The sequence below is a fragment of the Notothenia rossii genome (assembly GCF_949606895.1).
Source record: "Notothenia rossii genome assembly, chromosome: 5".
Lineage (NCBI taxonomy): Eukaryota > Metazoa > Chordata > Actinopteri > Perciformes > Nototheniidae > Notothenia > Notothenia rossii.
The window spans coordinates 20,237,142-20,252,805 of record NC_136903.1 but is presented as its reverse complement, the minus strand read 5'-3'; the positions used below and the strand labels follow the sequence as shown (position 1 = coordinate 20,252,805).

General features: G+C 40.4%; 1 protein-coding gene and 1 long non-coding RNA gene across 3 annotated transcripts; one reads left to right on the top strand and one right to left on the bottom strand.

Annotated features, from left to right (window-relative positions):
- Nucleotides 1–610: 610 nt before the first annotated feature.
- On the bottom strand, nt 611–8,740 carry LOC307039678 (uncharacterized protein). 2 transcript variants are annotated; one of them, XM_079681992.1, is made up of 3 exons: nt 8,347–8,733; nt 2,958–5,658; nt 611–1,783 (listed from the first exon to the last, which is right to left on the bottom strand). In XM_079681992.1, exons 1-3 carry the CDS (start codon nt 8,647–8,649, stop codon nt 1,050–1,052), a joined length of 3,738 nt encoding a protein of 1,245 aa, XP_079538118.1. In that variant the 5' UTR covers nt 8,650–8,733; the 3' UTR covers nt 611–1,049. The 2 variants fall into 2 exon arrangements, with proteins under 2 accessions (XP_079538118.1, XP_079538117.1); XM_079681991.1 differs by having other exon boundaries at nt 2,958–8,740.
- LOC307039686 lies at nt 1,622–14,382 on the top strand. Its single transcript, XR_013808318.1, has 3 exons — nt 1,622–1,727; nt 12,217–12,285; nt 13,082–14,382. It is a non-coding gene; the product is annotated as an uncharacterized lncRNA (long non-coding RNA).
- The last annotated feature ends 1,282 nt before the right edge of the window (nt 14,383–15,664 follow it).

Sequence of the window (15,664 nt, the reverse complement as noted above, 5' to 3'; positions counted from 1 at the left end):
GTCTCATCCACCAAAAAATAGTTTGCTTTTTACTTTGTATTACTGGTAAATGCTCTAATAAAAACAAAAACAAGTTAAAAGAAGTAAATTAGGTAATGCACAATATATTAATAAATTAGACTTAGGCTACTATGAAAGTTTAAATTGCAGTAAATAATAGAACCCAAAGTATAGTATAAAGCAGGATAATCCAGAATAGGATTTATTGTTATTGCAAGTGATATTTCAATTTCAATGTACAAATGCACTGACAGTAAAGTCCTCTGTTACTGTAAAAATATCTACAATACATTTTGTAGGCTTAAATGTAAACGTTAATTGAAACCTCTATGGCTTTTGAAGGCGATTAATTGTACTTCCGGTCTTAATCCTCCTCACTTAACTAATTTGACAATCCGGATGTACACTCTTGTGTAATGTTAGCACCGCCCCTCTGTAGGTTTTGTCCAATCAGTATGCCTCTGTGAGCATGTTGTTTAATCCGCAAAGGCTGTGGGGAATTTGAGTCTTGAAGCATTTCCTTATTTCTAAAGTTATTTTGATTGAATAACTTCCATTAGCTGACACTTTATCCATATGTATTGCAGATATTCCTTTACAAGAGATAATGGGAAGGAAAAAAAACTATACTTTATTCAACAATTTATTTATCAAAGAAGAACAATCTCTTAAAAAACAATCCATACAGCTTTTATTAACCATCAACTGGCTTTCAGGTAGGCCTACTACAATAATACAACATATCATTCTCTGTTGCTACATACCCGTCATAACTCTTTACAAGAGAATTTTCTCTCTCGTCATTGAACAAATTCAGCAATATAAAAAAATATTATTATTATAAGCTTGTAAAAATGTAGGCTAATATGCAATCATGACTATAACCACAACTATGTACATCCTCACTTATTGTCATACTTTCCTGTAAACAAATTTGTTTTGCAGATTAAAAGACCACACAGCGGCAGCATTGGGTTAATAGTTATCAGTGTGGAGGCTGTACTAGGTTTATTAAATTGTAAGCAGTATTGTTAGTTGGACCCTTCATTTTATTTTACAACATGCCCTGGTAGAGTCCCAGCTAATGGCGCAAGGCCTCTTGGCCTGATCATCATCCTGACCTTTTTAAATGATTGTCTGTCATTAGTGGGGTAATACTCTGAAGATATGTTCTGCCAAGTGCCCCAGAAAATACCATCCCGGACTCCCTTGTACTTCCCAACATAGTACTTCCCGTTGAGGTTTGCAGCCATGCAGGCATCAAACCACCATCCGGAGCTGTAGTAGGCCCCGCAGTTCCCGGATGGATAGCGGTCGTGGTCCCTGTCCGGCGTGGTGAACGCCCTGTTGTGGTGATCATACATTTTGCTGAAGCGCAGAGCATCACCTGCAGTACCCGAGTAATCGCCCACCGTCAGTCTGTAGCGCCCCCGTTCACTTGCCACACTGAAGGACTCGTACTGTGCATACTCCCTCACACCGCCAAAGTCCTCCAGCTCCACCCTCAGCACCATATTCCTGGCCCGGGTCAGCATGTGGATCATATTGTTCCCCAGCCAAAACTCCCCTTTGTCCAGCTCCCCAAAGCCCAATCTGTACTCTGCCCAGGTGCGGTTGAAGCTCACGCTGCCGTCCTGTCGGCGCTGCAGGACCGTCCACCCTCCTCCATCCAGCTGCATGTCACAGAAGACCGGGAAGCTTCTGCTGCGGAGGTCAGGGGTCACGAGGTACATCCCGCTTTTTGTTGATCCTTTTGCCAAGTAGTCGGAGCAATCTCTACTAACTGTGGATGGGGAACATGAAAGAAATCACAAAGAGTTATGTCACAACCATTTTTTTAATTACATTTGTATTTATTTAATTAATAGAGTTATCTAATCAAAGTCCTGCTTCTGCTCATATCTTGCAGAATAAATATCGTCCTGCAGCTGTGATATAGCCGTGAAATGTGTTGGTTGAGGTCGTAACGACAACAGGTCAGTTGGAAGCTACTTTTCCACTATTAAAGATTTAGGATTTTTAAAGAATTTCAAGGTGTACCTCCTTAAAGTTTACACATACCATTTTTAAAATAGTGGATTTGAGAGATAACAGTAAAAGCAGGTGTTAAAATATGTAACCATAAGAGAACTATTATCTTATCCTTGTCATTGTTTTAATAAATTAAAAACATGAGGTATGATATAGTCTGGAAAAAATACCTTTACTTGCATTAAGAGGCTGTAGTTAATAGTTGAATAACTCATTGTTAGCTGTGCTCCATTGACGGATGTTTTAAAGCTGTTATTGTCCACATAGTTGTGGTTTTGTCTCATATAATGACACACACACACACACACACACACACACACACACACACACACACACACACACACACACACACACACACACATTTTGCACACACGTGCAAATTCCTCTTTTAGTCTTGATGTACAGAGAAGATCTCAGACCACATTATACATATCATATTTAGGTCGAGCATTAGTGATTACCATGTGGTCCCTTAACTAAAAACATTTCAGCACAGGTCATAGCTTTGAGTGACAATAATTAGTTATCAAAATGATTGCATAACAGTTTTCTCTCAGCCAAATCATTGAAATGTAATTTCAACACAATAGACTTTATGCAGATAGCTGTACATTTCCAAGAATGTCATTGTGAAGTTGCATATGCCTCATATCCTCTCTTGATTTCTAATTACCCCTGTGTGCAGTGAATTATAATGTGTTCCTCTGAGATGACTGTTGAAACAAAGCAACCATTAGATGGTGTTGCAAACCAGGGCTGAGTGCTGCTACACAGGCTAGTATAATCACATTAATGCTCTGTCAATAACAACCATAATCCCTGCATTAAGCGACCTACGTTCTGTGTCTGAATCTATGACAAAGCATACAATTAAAAACAGAACTTGTATAAGCTCTATGATATTGATAAAACATAGTATTTCTTGCCTTTAGATGGTACTTTGCTTTCTGGCCTGCTGCCGACCTGGTTGTCCTCTGCGTGATCTTTTGGATGGCTACCCAGTGGCCTTCCATTTGGACTCAGGCTGTTATTGAAGAAGGCAGCCACCTGTTTGATCTTCACACGCAGCTCCCTTGCACTGGGAGTGGAAAACTCAGCCGCCAGGGGCTTGGGGCTAGAGGTGGTTGACCTGAGGTTAGGGTTGATTGTGGAGGTAGTTTGAGTACTGGGAGATGGGACTGGAATCATAGTGTCTGGAACTGGAGTTTGTTTGGCTGCTTTTTCTTCCATATTGGGAATTATCTCAGCTTGCAAGTCAGTATTTGAAGCTTGATTTGGGTTTGTGGATCCTGGAATTGTGCTAGGGATAATACTCGGCAGGATCCTGCGGGAGATTTTATTTGCTCTTGTTGTCGTTTGGATCAATGGTGGTCGACTGGCTATTAATGGCGTCGGATCAGACGTTATCCTGCTGTTTGGGCTCATTGTGAAGCCTTCCGAGAGAGTGTCACGGCGTGGGATGGTTTTCGTTGTGCTGGGACTGAAGTCTGTGCCCCTTTGAGAATTACTCGAATCAGAAGTCTGTGTTGCAGGGGCAGGTGAAGGTGACATGTCGGTTTCAGAGTTGTTGATGTTGTCTAAAGTAGTCTTACTGATTTGTAGAGGATCTAAATCTGTTTTTATCTTCAGACTTGGTTTTTGGGGCACTGCTGGTTCTGGTCGTTTAACATGTGTTGCTCCTGGCCTGATTTTAGGTCTGATTGGTTGCCTGCCTTTGGGTGTAGGCCTCAATTTAGATGTTTTGTTGGATTCTGCTTTCGGCAAAGATTTGGGGTTAAGTTCAGGCATTTGGTCGGGTCGAAGGGTTCTAAGCCTTTGATTGGTTTGTGGGCGTTGTTCTGGTTTAGGCTTCCCCTTCTGTTTAGTGTTTTGTCCTGTTACAAGATCTGTATGATTTTCATTGGGTTTAGGATTTTGGTTTATTTGAGGGATTTTCTCACTGGATTTCTTCTCTTGATCAGGGGGTTTGATCAGGGCTCGATCAGGAGTACGCTTTTGTCCGGGTGTTGAGTCTTTTTCAGATACAGGCTCGGTCAAAGGATTTTCATCGGAATGTTCTGTTAATACTGCTATAGGCTTTTGGATAGGTATTGTTGTTATTCTAGTTGTTTCACTTCCTCCAGTTTCATGAACAGGTGAAATATATTTGTTTGTGGTAGATCTTTGAGTACTGGGAGATGGGACTGGAATCATAATAGTGTCTGGAACTGGAGTTTGTTTGGCTGCTTTTTCCTCCATATTGGGAATTATCTCAGCTTGCAAGTCAGTATTTGAAGCTTGATTTGGGTTTGCGGATCCTGGAATTGTGCTAGGGATAACACTCGGCAGGATCCTACGGGAGATTTTATTTGCTCTTGTTGTCGTTGAGATCAATGGTGGTCGACTGGCTGTTAGTGGCGTCGGATCAGACGTAATCCTGCTGTTTGGGCTCATTGTGAAGCTCTCTGAGAGAGTGTCACGGCGTGGGATGGGTCCAGTCTCCAGGCTGTTGGAGGTCTTTGGACCCAGAGTCATGGTTTTCGTTGTGCTGGGACTGAAGTCTGTGCCCCTTTGAGAATATCTCGCCTCAGAAGTCTGTGTTACAGGGGCAGGTGAAGGTGACATGTCGGTTTCAGAGTTGTTGATGTTGTCTAAAGTAGTCTCACTGATTTGTAGAGGATCTAAATCTGTTTTTATGTTCAGACTTGGTTTTTGGGGCACTGCTGGTTTTGGTCGTTTAACATGTGTTGCTCCTGGCCTGATTGTAGGTCTGATTGGTTGCCTGCCTTTGGGTGTAGGCCTCAATTTAGATGTTTTGTTGGATTCTGCTTTCGGCAAAGATTTGGGGTTAAGTTCAGGCATTTGGTCGGGTCGAAGGGTTCTAAGCCTATGATTGGTTTGTGGGCGTTGTTCTGGTTTAGGCTTCCCTTTCTGTTTAGTCTTTTGTCCTGTTACAAGATCTGTATGATTTTCATTGGGTTTAGGATTTTGGTTTATTTTAGGGATTTTCTCACTGGATTTCTTCTCTTGATCAGTTGGTTTGATCAGGGCTCGATCAGGAGTACGCTTTTGTCCGGGTGTTGAGTCTTTTTCAGATACAGGCTCGGTCAAAGGATTTTCATCGGAATGTTCTGTTAATACTGCTATAGGCTTTTGGATAGGTCTTGTTGTTATTCTAGTTGTTTCACTTCCTCCAGTGTCATGAACTGGTGAAATATATTTGTTTGTGGTCGATCTTTGAGTACTGGGAGATGGGACTGGAATCATAATAGTGTCTGGAACTGGAGTTTGTTTGGCTGCTTTTTCCTCCATATTGGGAATTATCTCAGCTTGCAAGTCAGTATTTAAAACTTGATTTGGGTTTGCGGATCCTGGAATTGTGCTAGGGATAACACTCGGCAGGATCCTACGGGAGATTTTATTTGCTCTTGTTGTCGTTGAGATCAATGGTGGTCGACTGGCTGTTAGTGGCGTCGGATCAGACGTAATCCTGCTGTTTGGGCTCATTGTGAAGCCCTCTGAGAGAGTGTCACGGCGTGGGATGGGCCCAGTCTCCAGGCTGTTGGAGGTCTTTGGACCCAGAGTCATGGTTTTCGTTGTGCTGGGACTGAAGTCTGTGCCCCTTTGAGAATATCTCGCCTCAGAAGTCTGTGTTACAGGGGCAGGTGAAGGTGACATGTCGGTTTCAGAGTTGTTGATGTTGTCTAAAGTAGTCTCACTGATTTGTAGAGGATCTAAATCTGTTTTTATGTTCAGACTTGGTTTTTGGGGCACTGCTGGTTTTGGTCGTTTAACATGTGTTGCTCCTGGCCTGATTTTAGGTCTGATTGGTTGCCTGCCTTTGGGTGTAGGCCTCAATTTAGATGTTTTGTTGGATTCTGCTTTCGGCAAAGATTTGGGGTTAAGTTCAGGCATTTGGTCGGGTCGAAGGGTTCTAAGCCTATGATTGGTTTGTGGGCGTTGTTCTGGTTTAGGGTTCCCCTTTTGTTTAGTCTTTTGTCCTGTTACAATATCTGTATGTTTTTCATTGGGTTGAGGATTTTGGTTTATTTTAGGGATTTTCTCACTGGATTTCTTCTCTTGATCAGGGGGTTTGATCAGGGCCCGATCAGGAGTACGCTTTTGTCCGGGTGTTGAGTCTTTTTCAGATACAGGCTCGGTCAAAGGATTTTCATCGGAATGTTCTGTTAATACTGCTATAGGCTTTTGGATAGGTATTGTTGTTATTCTAGTTGTTTCACTTTCTCCAGTGTCATGAGCAGTTGAAATATATTTGTTTGTGGTAGATCTTTGATCAGGTTTACTTTTTTCTTCTTCACTGTTTGGCTTTGCGTGTGGTTTTTGTATTTGGTCAGGCTTTTCTATTTTGAGAGGATGAACCATTTTTTTCTCAGGTTTTACATTTTGAGTAATAACTGGGATTTCTACAGATTCTGGCTCTTGGTCAGTTTGAGTGTCTTTATCCGAACCAGTTGCATTTACTGTTTGAGGTGTGTGATGAGTTGTAGTTCTCTGAACTGGAAGCTTTTGAGTAGATTTTGGCTTTTGAATAATGAACTTGGTTTGATCAGTCGTATGTTCTTGGTCATGTTTAGGTATTTTGTTGTTTTTCTGATTTTGATGAATTGGTAAAAGGTCAGGTGGAGGTTTTTTTTTAGGTTTTGAAATCTGGACTTGTTTAGGGTCTTTGCCAGGTTTCAATCTTTGGTCGGTTAATGGTTTTTGGTAAAAAGGCTTCTGCTTTTGGCCATGGTTTGTTTTTTTGTCTGGCAAAGGAGCTCGGTCCTGTTTACGGTCATTTGTTGGAATTTTAAGCTTTTTTTCTCCTTCAGACCTGACTGCAGGTTTACGCTTTTCACCAGGCTTTGGTCCTCGGCCTGGTAGAGGTTTTACACCAGTCTTAGTGTTTGAGCTGATGTTCTTTTTAGCTTTCCAACGGCTGTGGTCTGAAACTCCTGTGAAAGTAGTTGTGTATACATTCTGAGTTGTAGTGGGTAAAGTTGTTGTAGTCGAGCTACCTGGGCCCTTGAAACCTGCCTGGGGTCTTGCACTGGTTGCAGAGGTGAACATTAAAGTTTCACTAGCAATTTGTTGTCCAGGGCCACCCAATGAGTTTATTGTGGCCACTGTTGTGGTCCTAAAGCCATCCTCTACATCAGGGCTGGGGTTCTCCGAAATGCCAGATGCTACAATGCCTGGTTTTTGAGTTGGTCGTCTGACAGCAACAATAGTAATCCCTTGATTGACATCGATGATCAAGTGTGAAGTTGAGCGAGACGAAGGAAGAGATGGAGGAGATGACGTAAAGGTTATTGCTTCGTTTGATTCCACATAGTCATGCCTGGGGGTAAAACTAATGATAGACAGAGGAGTTGGGCTGATTGAAACAAAGTCTGCCCTCTCAGTTTCCTTGCTGGATGCTAATTCTCCATCGCTGTCTCTCTGCACACTCTGAACCGTTATTTCTCCTTCTGTTTTGATCTCCGTTCCCCTCTCCCCATCCTCCCCCTCTTTTATTGTCTTCTCTTTTTCTGCGTGCCCGATGCTTGCAGACTGTTTTGGTTTCTCATTATTTCGCTCAACTTTGGTTCCCTTTTCCATATCCTTTTTCCTCTCCTCCCTGTGCTGTTCTCGTTCCCTATTTGTATGCCCAGCATGTTCCTCAGACCTCTTTATTCCATCATTTCCCCTGTCTACTTCAGTTTGGCTCTTTTTCTCTGCTTCCTTCGTTTCATTTCCCCACACGTGATGGTCACTTTCTTCTGCTATCTCTATATTTTTTACATCACTTGTTACCATCCTGTCTTTTCCATTCTCCAACATATCCTCTTGATTTCTCTTTGAATTCCCTTTTGCCCCTTTGTCTTTATTTCTGTCTCTGTCTGTGTCCCTGTTATTTTTTGCAACAATCTTTTTTTTTACCGTATCCACTATTCTCTCCTCTCCGGCAGCAGTTGTCAACTTTGTCTGTACCATTTTTTCCTTTTCTTTTGCCCCCTCTTTCTTAGTTTTTCCATTGCTTTCTGCCTCTTCTTTGAGGGGTTCTTCTTTCTTATTTTCTTTTAAGAACCGTTTATTGCTCTCTCTTTCTGCTTCCAATTTATTTCTCCTTTTCTCTTCTAAACTCGTTATGTTATCAAAATCAGTGTCACCATTTCCTAATTCTCCTTCTATAGTCTTTTCCACTTTAACTGTGTCTGTTCCACACTCTTTTTGCGTCTCACGATTTTTCTCATTCAGCCGGTTCTTCTCATCAATATGTCTATTTATACCCTCATTTAGCTTCTCCTGCTCACTTTCTCTACGGCTTCCACACTCTCTCTCAGTTTGCCTTACTGTACAATCTGCACACATCTTCCTCAGTTCGTCCACATTGTCCTTCAGATTCTGGAAATCCTTTACAATCTTCTCCAGCTCTCTGAGCTCCTTTGGCAAATGGAGAGTCAGCGGAGGCAGAATTAATCTGTATGGACACATGCTCTCATCCTGCCCCTGCCTGCACGGCCCCTCAGGTCTCAGAGTTGCAGAGCAGGGTCCAAATTCCTGATCCCAGAAGAGGTCCCCTTCATCAGCTGTGGTCCAAGAGAGGCTCAAGAAGGCCAGCAGGGTCCCACACATGCAGAGTGCTGTTAACCTCATGGCGTCCTGAGAGCAAAGACTAAAAGGATAAGAGGGAGAGAGTGTAAAAAAGACCCACCTCAGTTTGAGACAGTGACAGTGAGAGGAGGAGGTAAGGCGGGGGGAAGAAGAGGAGGGAGGGGGAACTGATAGAGCTGTTCAGTGGAAGGGAGTAAAGGGAAAAAATGAGGAGCGAGAAGCTCTGAGAATAAAACAGATTACAAAAAAAGCGAGAGAGGATTGTGTGGGTGTACTTGCCAGTAGATGAACTAGATGGTGAGATAGTGAATGATAAGCATGAAGCTTAAGCAGATGCTAAAACTATTACTTTCTTTTTTATAAAATAAGCATAATCAGCCATAGTAATTATATTTCAGTCAAACTGTGAAAGCTTTAAAAAGCCTATGCCTTATTGCATTCCTATTATTACATTCCAAAGTATCATGCATTTAATCACACCATTAATGAAGACCATTTGTAACGCATTCTCACTCCATGATGTGCATCATGGCCCTTAATGTGCATGTGTGTCTCTTATGCTTTGGCAGGCGCTTCTCCAGCTTCCTGTTGTGTGCACAAACATATGAGTGACAGATGTGACAGGTCAGAATATGCATCTCAAGCTAAATAATAGATTTACAAAGTCATGTTTTATTTTACTGTACGCCGCATGGTTTAGTTAATGTTCAAAAGGATTGAAAGTCAGGAATGTCAGATTTATCCAAGAAGGCTGCTTGATTCAAATGCAATGCAAGGAGAGAGAAATATATCATGTTCTATTGACTTTATCCGGACAGTACTAATCTTCGACAAGTGTTGAGAATCAGACAATCTCTGGGTGGAGAGGCTAAGCTCGCTGCATTCAGACTGCTGTTCGCTCACGATTTTGTTTCTTTGCTAATTCATTGTGTCTACATATATTTAGAACAAAGAAAGAGAGAAACACAGTCACATGAACTAAATCAGGCATCTGCTTGGCAGGGAGTTTAGATAATGAGGCTTGAGTTTCTCAGACCCGGGGTGTAAATGTCAGTCCAACCACAGGATATGAGATATGATTGATGGCATGCAATGCGAGTGTTTGATGTTTTCGAAATATGTCCATTTGTAATGCTTGATAAGATTAGTTAGATAGTCTAATCTTGAGGCATTGAGGAAACGTGATCTTTGTGCACTTATGTTCTCTGTCTCTTTCATTGGCCTGTTGATCTGAGACTGCACCATCTGGAGAGATTTTTCAACTGTCCTTTGATAATGAGAAAGGAAACCATTTGTTCATGGAGATAACTGTGGGATGCGTCAGGTTAGAGATGAGAAAACGATTTGGAAGAAAACTCCAAATACTGTTAGTTACTTCTAAAGAACAACAACTTCTATCCTTTGATAAGTTAAAGGAAATGATTACATTGATTCCGATTTTAGTTTGGAAAGGAAGCTGTTATATGGTTCAACCACACACTATGAAGACATTGTACAATTAGAGATAAAGACTAACTAACTAACTATCTATCTATCCAAAAATACTATATGGCTTTACATCGCAAGTCCTTCTACGCAAATGCAGCTATGAGCTCATTTGACATTGGACAACTGTTGGCAGGATAAAACCCATGAATAAGTGTCCTTTCACCTTTCACAGTCACTTTGTTACTTCAACACTTAGACTGGGAAATAGTGAGAGAGAAATGTTTACACTCTCTGAAGACTTCTGTCTGAACACTAGGCTGTATTGATTTATAATCATAGAGCCACAACTTTTACAGCAAAGCATAAATCTCAGACAGCCACAACGAACCTGAAGAACGGGGTGCATGAAGACCAGTAATGATTAATGCAGTTGATTGAGACTAAAAGGGTCAATTTCATTTGATAGAAGCAAAAGTACACAGATCTATTTTTGTTCTGCAGCGGGCTCACAGGAACTCAAGTTTCCCCAATAATACCCTCACTCCTGGCTTTACCCATTTATGGACAGCAGGTTTTTTTCTCCTCAGGGTGCCCTCTTGGGATAAAGTGTTTTGAATTCCCCCAGAGAGCTGGCTAGGCCCACTCTCTGTCCTGGATCATGTAAACACTGAGTTTTTTTCCATGCAGACTAGAACAAACATCTGATCATCAGTCCAGCTTTACTGCCTGGCTTACTGGCAGACCACTCCATCTCCCTCCACTTTGGGCAGAAGAGCCAGTGTCGTCGGTCATGTCTGTTATGTGCATAAGTTTCCCGTTTCCAAATGAACGGGAGTGAACCCAATGACTGTAGTAGTGCAGCGCCAGCCACTTCTTATACCAAACTCACTCCTCCTGTCTGAAGGTATAAACCTGCCTGCTCAATATTATTGTACTGAATCCGTTTTTGCATGCCCATAACAAATACACATATATTCTCAACAAAATAGGTATAATATTATAGCCCATCTGCTTAAATTAATGTATCTCTCCTTGTCTCTTTCTTACTCTTCCTCACACACACCACACAGACATATTCACATGCATTGTTCATAGCTAACATCTTAATTCTTGAATAACTGATACATTATTTTGCCATGTGTGAAAATATTTTTCATCTGTCAATTGACTGATAAGAGATTTTTAAATATGAACAGTGCCTCACATCTGTGCTGGATTTCCTACAGCTAGCCAACACCAGATAACGTCAGGTCAATTTGTTTCTAATCCAGAAGCCTGGACTTCATTAAGTCCCTGTTTGAAATGAATGTGTTATGAAGGATAATGAAGCAGGCGTAATGTGAGAACGGGTTATCTACTGCTGTCACCAGATGCACTGGACTTCAAGGTGTAAGTGGAACAATTGAATACCCTGCATTCACCAGAAATAAATAAGTGTCATTCCATGACAGGCGAGACTATTTCACCTTTTTTAAGTATTTTTATATACATTTTCCAAAAAGTATTACATTTAAGCTGTTTAATTTGTCTTCTTATGATATCCTGATGTTCATACTGGAGGATGTATGCTGCAATCTGTGTATTTCCCAGCTGTGGTGAATAGAAACCATGCACAAAACACAGTTGATGGTGGATGGACTACATGCAAATCCACAGAAATGTGTTACTGAGGTCACCGTTGTTGATCTTTCTTCTTCTTTATAACAATTTAACAATTCTACATCAATAAGTTCCGTAGACCTGAGAATGGTTATTAGATTTACAGTACATGTTACATTGGAATTATCGGCAATAGTGAAGGGGGTACAAGGGGGAGTAACAATAACTGTAAACACTGTAAAAAAAGAAAGAAGGCTGAAGTGAATATACTCAATCTCAGATTTGTACTTAAGTAAATGTAATTTTCATTACTGCTAACGGTGCTCTGAAGGATTATTCTGTTTGAACTGCCTTGTGTTATTGGACCAAAAATAACCTTGGAATTTATTATTCCGCAATAACTTAGTTGTGTTCTCTATGGCGACTGTTTAAGTGTCAGTGCTTGTGTAACATTCAACAATTGAACAATTTGGGTCAGAGAAATAAACAAATCTCATTTTAGAGTAAGCCAATGTCAGCGCTGATAAAAACTGTGTACACTACCGTTCCAATCGCTCTGACAGAATAATATTTCTACTTAAGTGTCTGCAGATACGGACACCAGCAAAATATCAATTGATGTTAACTGAGACAGGACCTCTTCACTGAATGGTTGGTAGGAACTTTTCTTGCTTGCTTTGCAGAATTTGTTTTGTTTTCTGTCATAAAGTAAATATTAATTTAATTCTATAAGTATGTTATATAAGACAGCATTTTGGCATGGTATTGATTTTTGATCACATAATGTAGTTATTAAATGAACAATAGTACAAAGATCTTGGAATTAGTTCAACTATTGACTACATGTTATTGCGCAATATAAATGAGTATGTTTTCCCACTGTTGTGACTGTTTTTGAAGGAGCCCTAAAAACCTGCGAGGTTCCGTGTTGTGGTGATTTTCACACAAAATTCCCCTCAATATATTTACGGCAATATACTGCCGTCTAGTGGAAACTTTAAGAAATATCTCATTGAATCTACTATGGTTTGCTGTATCATAAACAAAATATTATTGCTCAAACATGGCATGACAAAGTATATGAAAGACTAAACGGATGAATAATTATTAGATAAATATATATATTCCACCTATCTGTAGTAAGAAATAATAATGTTTCCATTTCCATCATAAAAACAAAACATATTTGATTTATTTGATGGGTGCAACAGTATAACCATAATCAGATAGTTTCCTTTTAAGTTCTGTCAATATATGTGTTGTTGTTGTTATGCATTACATCTTAGAGATTGTAGCCCTCTGTCAAATGTGATATTTCAACCATTATTAAAAAACCAAAGGTTAATTATGAATAGTTATTCATATATTGATCATAGACACGTCAGACCTTTTGTTCCAGCATAATAAGAGTGCAATAATGGAGCTCATGAATGCCCCCTCCTGTCAGCAGCAGCAGCTGTGTGTGTCGGTGGTGTTGCAGTGAACCTGCACAGTGAGCACAGTGAGCGGTACAGTACTGTCTCTTGTCCTGCAAACCAGGGGTTGGAAGAGAGGCGAAGTCCCGCCCATCTACTTCCGACCCATGGGACCCCGGAAGCGGAAAATTATACATTGAAGTCAATGGAGAGAGAAAAGTCATCTTTCGATCCCGTTTGAATTGTGCCACGAATGACACATATGATGTTTGTCAAATTAAAAGAACATTTTGCAAGTCAAAAAAATAAAAATGTGTCGTAAAACTGTGAAGTTACACATTTTTTTGTGTGAAACCGCTCAGTGAACTACAGGTCTCTGGTCTCGCACAATACGCGTCACCATCACAAAGATGGCAGTCACGTTAGCAAATTTCACCTGTTTCTTTCAGAATGAGGCGAAAAAGTATAAAACGAGGTGAAAATCACTACAAGTCTGGGCATGTTGAGAGCTGTACATACACGAAAGGGGAGTTAGTCGGTTCTGTAAGAGCCAGCATTCGGGACCGGCTTTACAAGGTTTCAGTGAGTAATATGAATGCAATGTTTAACGTTAATGTAAGCTAGCTAACATTAGCTAACAAGGTACACTAACATGTTTTGTTTTAGCAACTAGTTTTCTCCTTAAGAACTTCGTGGTCTCTGTGTATGCTGTGGATAACATTAGTGTTCACAAGAACAAGATACACTCCCGTGTTTTGTTTTAGTTGCTCTTCAGATTGAAGCGGCCAGTTTTATATCGACTATGTGTGATCTCCTTTTTACATCTCGTTGTGTCATTTGAGTTTATTTGCTGTGTGTAGATTCAAGGATTTTGGTTATCTTGTCAATTTGTTTGGTTATCTAGGCACAGCTGTGTGTGACTCCCTCTGGTACACTGGTATGTGTTTTCCTAATGTAGAGAGCATTGATTAATTAATAAACTACACACTGACTCTAGATCCTGACCAAATCCTTTTTTGCTGATCAAATGTTTTTCAAAAATGTATTGTATATTATATAACAGCTGCACATCACAGACCGGAGTCTCTGCTACTGTGGACCACGAAGGAGGCGATCATCATCCCCATCCCCAAAGACCCTGCATGGCATGGAAATCTCCTCCTGGAAAAATTCTACACCCAGCATATGCTCCCTGTGTTGGCCAGTAGAGAGGAGGACATTTAAATAAACATACTCTTAACACCCTCGGACTCTGCGTTGTGTTTCGTATGTGTGATGGGGTGGAAAACAGGACACAGCAGATTGGGATTGTGGTGGAGATGCTGAGCAGTTATTTAATTGTTGCATGTAATAATTATTATAGTGCGTGCTTCTTAGTTATTCCATCTTTTGCTATAACATGGATCTGTATGTAACTCTATATTTACTTGTTATCTACCACACTTCCTTCTACATCATACACCATCATTATACATGATGGTGTATATAGGATATATATATTTGTATCCATATCTGTAAATTGTATAATTTAATTTTTCGTATTTGGGATTTCTCTTTTGTCCACTCAAATACACTTGGCCCTTTCTCTTTTCCATGTGGAAAATGGCAGCTGCATATTCTGCTTTTCTCATCTGGCTTTTCTCATTATTAGTAATTAATTACTAATAATCATTTAAACCTGTTTTTACCAATATTTCACAAATTCTTCATGTAAACTTGAGTATGTCAACTTTGCTTGGTTCATCTTACTGGGGGGCAGCTACATGGATGTCGGTGCAGTCCACAATAATTTTGCAGTTGAAGGCAGAATGAATTTATTATTGACTCAGAATGAAGCACAACTTCATGTCATACAATACATTGACTTTATTTGTAATTGTGTAAAAAGATATGAGCATTGATTAGCAAGCAGGACCTGCAGGAACAGAGAATGGTGGTGGATGGAGCTGGGAAGAGAGAAGAATAAAGAAAACAGATCAACTTTATTATCGGATATTAAAAATTCAATTTCAAAACAAGTTGCCGCTCCTACAGTTTTCTAGTATGTAAAGATGATTTCACATGACCAATGCAAAATATCACACTTAATACATGTGTCTCTGGGGGGTGCATTGTGCCTTTGATGCATATAAATAATACCATAACCAAATACTATTACGTACAGTGGAAATCAGGTTGCCAGAGCAGGTCAGTCCAGTGTGCATGTTCCTCAGGGTCTCAGCAGTTACAGGTGAGGTAAAGAAAATAAAAGAGAAAAAGGTCAGTAACAACACTTTAAAGTAACAACACTGAATAATTATCTCTTTTGATAATTTTCTCTAAGTAATCACTCAACTACTGTCTTTCCAACAAACAGATTGACTCACTCTCACTATCATCACAATGAAAGGCATCCAGAAGAATGTCATGCAAAGCTGCCTGCCTGCCTTCCTTCGACTCTCCCTGAACTGCCTGATATGTTAATGTTCAATGTTAACCATTTGTGCAGATAGCATGAAGTAGAAAAGATCCCCGATGCTAATGTGGCGTTAGCCTACCTCCCGACCCCTTAGCACCTGGTGGAGGGGGCGATAGGCTACTCTTCAAATGTTTCACAAAATACTCACCATCATGAC